The 9490-nt window shown below is 30.0% G+C and overlaps 5 protein-coding genes across 6 annotated transcripts in view; 3 read left to right on the forward strand and 2 right to left on the reverse strand.

Moving 5' to 3' along the window:
• LOC108742653 (GRAM domain-containing protein 1B) overlaps positions 1-2648 on the forward strand; it is a 15631-nt gene extending 12983 nt beyond the window's left edge. For both annotated transcript variants that reach the window (XM_025974757.1, XM_025974758.1), the window contains 3 exons: positions 1313-1388; positions 1468-1588; positions 1730-2648. In XM_025974757.1, the coding sequence (XP_025830542.1) occupies positions 1313-1388; positions 1468-1588; positions 1730-1846 (314 nt within the window). In that variant the 3' untranslated portion in view covers positions 1847-2648. The remainder of the gene's footprint in view (positions 1-1312; positions 1389-1467; positions 1589-1729) is intronic.
• Positions 1-9484, forward strand: part of LOC112904546 — a 17769-nt gene extending 8285 nt beyond the window's left edge. Inside the window, exons 2-3 of the mRNA XM_025974759.1 lie at positions 8572-9069; positions 9162-9484. Coding sequence (XP_025830544.1) covers positions 8919-9069; positions 9162-9343 — 333 coding nt within the window. The 5' untranslated portion in view covers positions 8572-8918 and the 3' untranslated portion in view covers positions 9344-9484. The remainder of the gene's footprint in view (positions 1-8571; positions 9070-9161) is intronic.
• Positions 1-9490, forward strand: part of LOC108742655 (LIM domain-binding protein 2) — a 61281-nt gene that overhangs the window by 2683 nt on the left and 49108 nt on the right. The gene's annotated exons all lie outside the window — the stretch shown is intronic.
• Positions 3442-5627, reverse strand: LOC108742660 (ubiquitin-40S ribosomal protein S27a). Its single transcript, XM_018477934.2, has 3 exons — positions 5538-5627; positions 3710-4039; positions 3442-3622 (listed from the first exon to the last, which is right to left on the reverse strand). Exons 2-3 carry the CDS (start codon positions 4028-4030, stop codon positions 3473-3475), a joined length of 471 nt encoding a protein of 156 aa, XP_018333436.1. The 5' UTR covers positions 4031-4039; positions 5538-5627; the 3' UTR covers positions 3442-3472.
• Positions 4369-5625, reverse strand: LOC108742658 (ribosome biogenesis protein NSA2 homolog). Its single transcript, XM_018477932.1, has 2 exons — positions 5538-5625; positions 4369-5195 (listed from the first exon to the last, which is right to left on the reverse strand). Exon 2 carries the CDS (start codon positions 5186-5188, stop codon positions 4409-4411), a length of 780 nt encoding a protein of 259 aa, XP_018333434.1. The 5' UTR covers positions 5189-5195; positions 5538-5625; the 3' UTR covers positions 4369-4408.

Here is a 9490-nt window from a genome sequence, read left to right on the forward strand (position 1 = left end):
TATATAAATATGTGCTTTCAGCACATACTTTGTAATCGGTGCTGCCTTTCTTGTAAAAAAAGAAGGTACTATTAAAATAAGATGATATTCAAGTGTATGCATGTACTGATTGTTTATCCAATAATTATAATTTTTGCAAGCATTATCATTTTCATTAATTCAGAAAAATTAGATACTCAAAATTAGTTTAGTAACAAAAGAAAGAAAATACGTAACTGTGGGGTAAGCACCTACGTATTGTATATCCACGTGCAATTATTAATTTGTTATTAGCGAGCCCTGCAGGAATATAAGACCGATATGTAAATATTTTTGTCGGCGCCTATACCGGGGACAACTACGCCACCCTCTTCCCTCACACTCGGGGGATGGTATGGTGCTAGTAGTCGTCCATACGCGAGCTACAGCGCTGCTAGCTGAATGTGTCTATACTTCGGTCGGGGCGTCGAGTCCTGTTGACAAACAGCACTGACTTGCACTTATATTTTACCCATTTACAAAAATCGAATTAATAATATTTTCTATAATAAATTATAAATTTATATGTATTATCTTTATGATAGAAGGAGCAAAAAGTATTAATGCCCAAAAGTTCTTTTTGTTGCCGTGGTAGATATTTATATAGTTGCTAAAAATTAGGAAGGCGTTCCCCTTAGTGGTTGTTTATTTCGGAAAAAATTTGATTGCTATGGGGATTTAATACATTATTACTGGTAAACACAAGCCATTGAAAAGATTCATAAAGTTCATGAAATAATACATAAGAAGCAATTTTTATTTATGTATGAACATTTGTTGTAAAGGACGTGTTTACTGTGAAACTACAGACCACTTTTTACAAATATGTACCTGTTTGAACTATAGAGATTATGTTGAATAATAAATAAAGTTAATTAAGAACCAAATAGATGTAATGTTTAAATGGCGACTAACTGCCACAAGTTGATTTTCCACTTAAGCTAGTTTCCCTTTTCAGTAGCAAATTTACATGTAGCTTGTAGCTCTAACAAAAAAGTTCTTCATACATCATTTATTCGTAGGTGCTTCTTGAGTTCTTTTTTTTTATTTTTGTGGTAAATGACTTGATAATGTGATCTGGTGTTACGTATAGTATGATACTCGCCGGGGCGTGCAAATTATAAACATTTTAAAACGTAAAATGTGACGGTAAATTTTCCATAAAAAAACGTTAACTTTTAGTTACACAATGATAAAAATAAATTTTGTTGAAATACATTATTTTTCGTTATTTCATAGAAACGNTTTACTACAATTCTCATTTTTGCTGTACTTATACTCTTAGTAATTTTAAATGTTATGTTGTATTATAAGCTGTGGTCACTGGAGGAGGCGCCTCCTTATACACTTTTAGATCTTCACATTTTGAAGTAGGTCATATTTACTTTTACATATTTAAAATTGCTAAAACAGTATACACAATTTCAAAACTATTAATTGTTTTAATAGGGAACCCCCCAATTCCCATGAAGAGTGGATTAAACTGTTACAAAAACAAGAAACTCTTCATACAATCGAAATGCAGAAATGGCAAAGAGTTCTAAAGACGTCAATTCAACTTCTTAAACAAGTAAGTTAAAGTTGTATTATTAATAATAACAAATAACGCTTAATATTATTAACAATAAACAACGCTGAGTATTTGTTCCGACTGTAATATAAAAGTGAAGCTAAACGTGAAATTATGGTTAATATCTTTTTTTATTGTTAGATTGAAGATTCCCTTAGCGAATTACAACATTCCATTCACCCAACTTACACAAATAAAATAATGTCCGTAATACAAAACCACAAGGACACGTTGGACAAAGTGCAGGAAGAACTGTAGGTCAATTTATATTAAGGCTAATTTTAAACTATTTATTGTTGGTATTAGAGCTGTGTTAATGTTTTAATTTACAAATTTTATCTCCTGTTCCTTCTGTTTTATTGTATAGCACGAATACTGTAGTTAGGTTACAGAGAAAACAAAATGGCTGTTTGTAAGATATCGAAAGTTCAATAAAACGAATTTAGAGACACAATTTTGTGTGTTAATATCCTTTCTTAATAACAGAAATAAAATCGTTGGTAATATTATTGTGAAACATTTTTAATAAAATTTATACTTTTAAGAAAATTGCTGTTGCATGTTTCAAACATGTTATTATGAACAACTACATATTTTTCGGTTTCTTAAATCGTTATCAAGAGTACTTAATGTAATAATAGTAATAACTTCAATGGTTTAACTAGTTCTTTTATATCTAACAACTGGTATTATTCGACACTGTGTGTTTAAAAGTTATGTGTAAACCCTTCATATTACTCTATTACAGAAAGTCAAACTCTGTTTTTAGTCATTCGTTTTGTTATTTAATTTCTAAATACTGTAATACTAATTTCTCTCCTTTATCTGAATGTATCAGTTTTATACTATCAAAATCTAATTTATGTTTAAACACTATACAATGAGTACTTAAGCCTTACAGTTTTTTTTTTTTATTTTAAATAAAAGTAAAGTTTTCAAAATAAATCATAAAGATTGCGATGCATAAAAATGTAAAAAATCTACAAGTTTAAGTACTAACTGTATAGACTTTAAATACTAATTTGGATAACAAAGGAGAGACTAACCCTATTGGAGCAATTAGAAATTAAGAAAGCATTTTCTAAACAATAAAATACATAAATGAACAAATAGACTTCAAAGACTTAATTATAATAGAGCAATCTTTAAATCTTACTTATAACGTACAAACACATGCATGCGCAAATTAACACGCGTGGTTGGATAAAGTTTAAGACATGGAAATATGAAAATAGCATAAAAATTTAAGAAGCCAGAACGTATGTAGTTATTTTCAATAATGTTCCTGAAAGATTCAAAAGCAATTTTGTTTAAAAGTATAAATTTTGTTAATATGCTCTTTAAACCCAACTGGATAAACATATGCCCACTGAATTTATGTACTTTTTCTGGAAAGTGATAGAGAATTACACCTTAGAAATAGTTTTTAACTATTTAATTCGCATTATACATATGTTAGAATTTTGCAATGTTTTATTATAACAATTGTTACTGCTTACTGACTCACGGCAAAATTATAAAAATTTAATGTACACGAATTTTACTTCAATTCTGATTCATCAAACAACAAAATACTTTACTCTTTTAGTATGAAAGCATACGAACAATGAAGTTAAAATTCAGCGAAAAAATGTTATTTGCAATTCAAAAAAATATCTCTTTAAAGACTGAACTGCGTTCACAACTATTATTATGCTGCCAATATATTTACGTCACACACCGTAAACATTACCCATAGAAATTACATTATATTATGCGTAACTGATTCGTTAAGAAATGGGTAAAACCACTTATAAAAAACAAAGGACCTATTTCATCACCCAAAAACGTTTATTGGAACATTAATGGGTTTGTTTTTTTTAATGTACAGTACATAAAATCTTACTATTTATCTTCTGGCTTGGAGAAAACTAACGTGTAACCACATTTACCGCAGTAATGCCTGTCTTCCATGGCTGCCATAAAGACCCCGGCGCCACACTGTTCGGCAGGGCATTCACGGCGCAGCCTATGGATTTTACCATTCTCGTCAACCTAAATGCAATATTGAAAAAGGCAAATTATGATTAATAATTATTCAATGTAACATTAAATTGATTCAAGCAGTTAAAAAATGCGTACCTTATAAAATTTTAAAACTGCCAATTTGACCTTCTTCTTCTTGTGCTTGATCTTCTTGGGAGTGGAATAATTCTTCTTCTTACGCTTCTTGGCACCTCCCCTCAATCTTAAGACCAAATGCAATGTCGATTCCTTTTGGATGTTGTAATCAGACAAAGTACGGCCATCTTCCAATTGTTTTCCAGCAAAAATTAGACGTTGTTGGTCAGGTGGAATTCCTTCTTTATCTTGGATTTTTGCCTTCACATTTTCGATTGTATCGGACGGTTCGACCTCTAAAGTGATGGTCTTACCCGTTAAAGTCTTCACGAATATTTGCATCCTGTGAGGCTAAATATAAAAAAACATACAATTTATCTTGCTTTCTAAAATTAAGCTGAAACAGTTATTTTGATGCCGATATATTGATTTTAAATGACAATACATATAAAAGATAAGTTCAAAAATAAGTAAAATATAAAAAAATTCAGAGTATACAAATATTTATAAAAGAGAAATGAAACAAAAGTAAGAGGCATTAAATGGCTAATTTCTATCAAATTTCCTTTCTGAAAGGAACCTTTAAAATTTTATTAGAATGCTGACATTTAACTGCGAATAATCAAAAAATTGGCCAGGTACATGCAAAATAATACAGTTTAGGATCTTAAAAAAAGTCGTTTTTGTGCAACTTTATTTTATTACATTACAAAAACAAGTTTACACAAGCAATACAGCATTAATGCAACCATCATTTTCAGGATTATTTGTGACCTGTGCATATTTTCCCCAAATAATTTTTCCTGCTTGAGTAACTAAACCTAATTCAGAAATATTCACTTCAATTACTGTTCCTTTTGTAATAACACCTAAACTTGTATACATTTGTGAACTGGGGTTCTTCTTAACACCAATTATGGGTAAGCAGAACGTCGCTTTTAATTCTGGATGAGTCACATGAGCCTTTTTAAATCTTAAAGCCATGGGCCTTATAAATCTTTCAAATTTTGGTGGTTTCCGTGTAAAATTTTCTCCAACGTATGTCACTTTAGTTACCATTCTTTTCCATGCCTTACGCTTTGTTCTACCAGTTCTAATCACCCTAAAAACTTCAGAATCAGCTTGAGCTCGAACTTTTGGTATTGGCACATCCCATTTTCCTGCTTTTTCTTTACGTTTCTGCTTAATCATATTTGAGAGAACCTTAGCTCTTGACTGGATATTACGATCTAATAGATAGACAGGCAAGGCTCCTTCAGAAACTTTCCCTTCATCTTTCTTTGTCCTTTTCTCTTCATGAGCTTTAATTTTCTTTTTCATTTGTATCTTTTCATTTCTTCGCTGTTTGTTGAATAGTTTTGCTTTGATACCTCGTAAGCTTTGGGCTATTTTGGACCTTTTATGTGGCTCACGAGCTTCTCTTTTCCGCTTTCGTTCTTCATAATCCAAACGTCGTCCGTGCAGCTTACGGTGACGTTCAATATATTCGTTCTGCGGCATTTTTCAACTTAAAAAAAAGCAAGTGTAAGCAATAATCATATTCAAAGTTTTAGGTTATCTCTGTGAATATGACTATTGCCACATTCGCATTAGACGAATACTATCGAAATGCGTATCACTTACCTTCAGAATATGTTCTTCGACTAATTAATAGTCATATTCAAAGAGATATGGAACACTTAACACGAAATATGTTTTTTTAGTTTAACCCACGTGTATTCGACATGCTAAACTCGTTTGTACAAGTACAAAATTTTAATTACCAAATCAACCTAGTTTTTCGTAAATTTCAGACACTTAAACTAACATCACAAATTAAATTACAAATGGATTAGTAACGTATGCTTACCTTTTTTTTATTTACAGCACCATCACAGTCTCACACACCAAACGAAAAGACGTATTACAAACGGAAACATAGATCAGTTGTGAATACGTCATATGCGCAGGTTTGACAATTAGTCAAATCAGCAACTGTTTTAAAATTATTTTATTGAATTAATTTATTTTAAACAGAATTAACAACAATAATATCCAACTGTTTGTTTAAACAAATTCTGTGTATTTATTATTCAAACTAATTGGTAAAAGTTTTCTTATCATTTTAAACGAACCGTTACTTAAATTACACTAATTATCAAATTATCAATTCACAAACAACGTAACAATAAAAAGAATATCATTTGTTACTCTGGCGTTATAAAATCAGATTGTTTAATAAACTAAAGGTATTTCTTAAATATTTAATAAATTAGTTCCTTAAAAAAATGAGCAACATAAGCAAAATGCCCGATTTAGAAAAAGAGTTATTGGAACAATACTACAAGAACGTAAGTTATACACTATAAAAAGTAGCACGGCTTTTTAAACAGTATAGTATATTTTAAGTTAAAATACAAAGAATCTCTTATTGAAGAGAGGAAAAAAATTGACGAAGAATATGAAAATACGTACATAAAATACTTGGAAGGAGTTAATAAAGTTAACGAGCTCAAATATACCATCGCCCCAATTGAAGAGGAAATAAAGAAAAACGATAATTTAAAACTGGAAAATGATAAACAAATAAAAATATTTTTAACTAACGATGAACAATTAAAAATAATGAAGGAAAAATTAAAAGAAGAAAACAGGAATGAATGGTGCCTTCCCTATAAATACTAAAAATATGTTCGTTTATATTAATTGTACTATTATTTTTTTAGTAAAAAATTCGCCGAAAACGTAAATGTAACATACGAAAAAATTAAAGAACTTCCGGAAACCTTTGTAAGCACACTTTTTTAATTTATAATGATATACTAGATATTTTACGACTTATAATATCTTAGACGAACGCCAGTGTAGAAGGTGCTACAAGAGAGGCAAAAAAACATCTAAGGGAGTTAACAGAACTAAAAGAGTCTCTTACTATAAAAGTTAATAAGATAAAACAAGAGCCTAATTCATTAGAAGATTATGTAGTACCCTCTAACGTCAATGAATCGCTGAAACAGATAAATATAATAAACATTAAACATTTTGGAGATATTACAAAAAATACATCCACAATGGCAGATATACAAAAAAATATCAACACTTTGAAAAAAAAGATTTCGGAAGTCGAATCGAAACCGAATGTTGATTCAAATTAGTGTCATACCTTATGTAATAACAAAATAGTAGTATCTATTTGCAATAATATGTTTTCTACTATATTTATCATTTGTATTAATCTTTATGTACTTTAAATTAACGATTTCCTTTTTGTTTGTTAAGATAATTTCCTCTACTTTTGTGTAACCAATAAACGTTAACTAATTTAGTTTCTTTTTATTTCATTTAAGTAAATGAAAACATTCTCTGATAAAAGAAAAATTTCGTATTATTTTCCCATCCTTCACCAATGATTTACCAATTTAAAATTAAATTTAAATAATAAAATCGCAGACATATTTGTGAAGTTTGTGTTTGTTTAGTTAACAAAAAAATTTTTAAATGTACATACTTTGTTAGATTTATTAAAATTTCTAAACTTCGCAGTTTGGCAACACTGAAATTAATAAATATATACATAAATAACCTCAGAAAATGGTCGTACGTATCTATGGTCGTACATCAAGCAAAACAAAAACACAAAACATAACCCTGCATCTTGATACGTTAAACGATTATAAAGAAATGTCTAATAATTTAATTAAACGCAGTAAGAAGACCTTAAAAAAAAAGAAATTGCTGACAAACCTACAGAGTTCCTCTGAATCCGATGAAGAAAGTAGTGCACATGAATTATCACACTATAAAAACGATAAAATCAGAATGATGAAGGAGGTTTTAAAAATACTCAATCCAAAAAAAATTAAATCGATGGCTCCCGATTGTATAAAAGTGCGTATTAGTATACAAATGTACTAGTAGCATGTTCATAAAGCTTTATGGATGAATTACAGCATTTGGATATTGAAGAAATAAATGCCATGCTTTTAGAAGAACTTCTGGGAATATCCAATAAAAGATTAGGCTATATTTTCAATGGAGAGAACCCTGATCGAGAGAGTAGTTCTTCAGAGTCAGAAGATGAAAAGATAGCTGAAGTAATATCACTGGATGATATTTCTGATGATGATATTGAAATATGTATCGGACCTGATGATAAAGATGCAATTGTAGATGGTAAATGTTTTAATTGATTTACTTTTAATTGATTATGTAGAAGTTAAAGAAGTATATATGACATTCTTTTAGAGTTGGACAAGAGATATAAAAAGCAGAAGGCAAAATCTAAAACAAAGTCGATAAAATCTGAAAAATCAGAGAAATCAAGAAAAAGGAGCCACCACTCACAAAGTAATCAAAAAGGAACTGAAGACGGTAATTTAATGAGTGTCCTAGAACTTCTAGAACTTCAAGCCAGAGCAAGAGCTATTAGATCACAATTAGCATTAGAAGCAGCTCAAAAGAAAGAAAAAGAGACAGAAAATTTAAATGTGAAGCTGGAGGAAATATCTGATGATGACGACGCTGTAATTGTTCAAAGTCCAGAAAAAGATGAGATAGTTATAGACTCTAGTGACTCTGAAGAAGAAAGGGAATCTCATGAATTACAAGAAGCTGAGAAAACTTCGACCATTAGTTCAAAACGCTCACCTCATGAAAATGATGAATCTGAAAAACTAAAAGAAAATACAGCACAGAAAAAAATTAAACAGAAAGTTAAAATAATCAGAGACTGGAGCATACAAAATAATAATGTTACAGATAATTTTCGGACAGAAGAAAATACCCATACATGTGTAGATAAAATACATTTTCAAGTAAATATTCAAAAAGAAGGTATGAAAAATACTCAAATTATAATAGGCAAACAAAACACTCCAGAGCATATTGAATCAAAAGATAAATAGGTACATAACCATTCCAATTGACTGATTATTCGTAATTATAATTTGTTTTGTCTTTGCTCATGCACAACCTTGTTTAAAAATTAATTTTTACATAATAGACTTCTTTCGCTCAACCATAAACTATTTATTTTTAAGGTAAAATGAGCAATCAATGTTCATATTTTTATGCAAAAGTTAAATCTAACAACGGCTTTTCTGTAAAATTTGAGTAAAAAACGTTTTCATTCTCACGATGTCCGATTTTCCCCCCTTGATGTGTAAATATTTTTTAAATGTATTAAATAGGTATCCTCGCGATTACTTACATTATGTTTTAAGGTTTTATTGAAAAAAATGTTTGGGTGGGCATGGAAGATTACTTTTCAACTTTGGCAAAAGCATTGCATTTAGAAGGGGATGAAGTTTTGGGACCCGCAGTGAAACGAAAATCGAGAAGAAGACGTCACGGACACTCCATCATCCCTCCTCCAGAGGCAGAATATGTGCCTATTAAAAGAAGTAAGTGCCCCAAACATTTAAAAATGCACTATATATTCCATCGAAATTAATTAATTTTGCGCTCAAAAGAAAAAAAAATGAACTTGTTTTAGATGATCTTGTGGCGTCAAGGGATAAGCGAGGCAGAAGGACAATACCCACAGATTTTACTACAATTCTCATTTTTGCTGTACTTATACTCTTAGTAATTTTAAATGTTATGTTGTATTATAAGCTGTGGTCACTGGAGGAGGCGCCTCCTTATACACTTTTAGATCTTCACATTTTGAAGTAGGTCATATTTACTTTTACATATTTAAAATTGCTAAAACAGTATACACAATTTCAAAACTATTAATTGTTTTAATAGGGAACCCCCCAATTCCCATGAAGAGTGGATTAAACTGTTACAAAAACAAGAAACTCTTCATACAATCGAAAT

The sequence above is a fragment of the Agrilus planipennis genome, unplaced genomic scaffold, assembly GCF_000699045.2.
Source record: "Agrilus planipennis isolate EAB-ADULT unplaced genomic scaffold, Apla_2.0 scaffold173, whole genome shotgun sequence".
Taxonomy (NCBI): Eukaryota; Metazoa; Arthropoda; class Insecta; order Coleoptera; family Buprestidae; genus Agrilus; species Agrilus planipennis.

Coding starts and splice junctions, on each gene's coding strand:
- LOC108742660 (XM_018477934.2), bottom strand. CDS start 4,030: ATGCAAATATTCGTGAAGACTTTAACGGGTAAGACCATCACTTTAGAG. Junction 3,623..3,709: donor CAGTTTTAAAATTTTATAAG/GTACGCATTTTT, acceptor TATTGCATTTAG/GTTGACGAGAATGGTAAAAT.
- LOC108742658 (XM_018477932.1), bottom strand. CDS start 5,188: ATGCCGCAGAACGAATATATTGAACGTCACCGTAAGCTGCACGGACGA.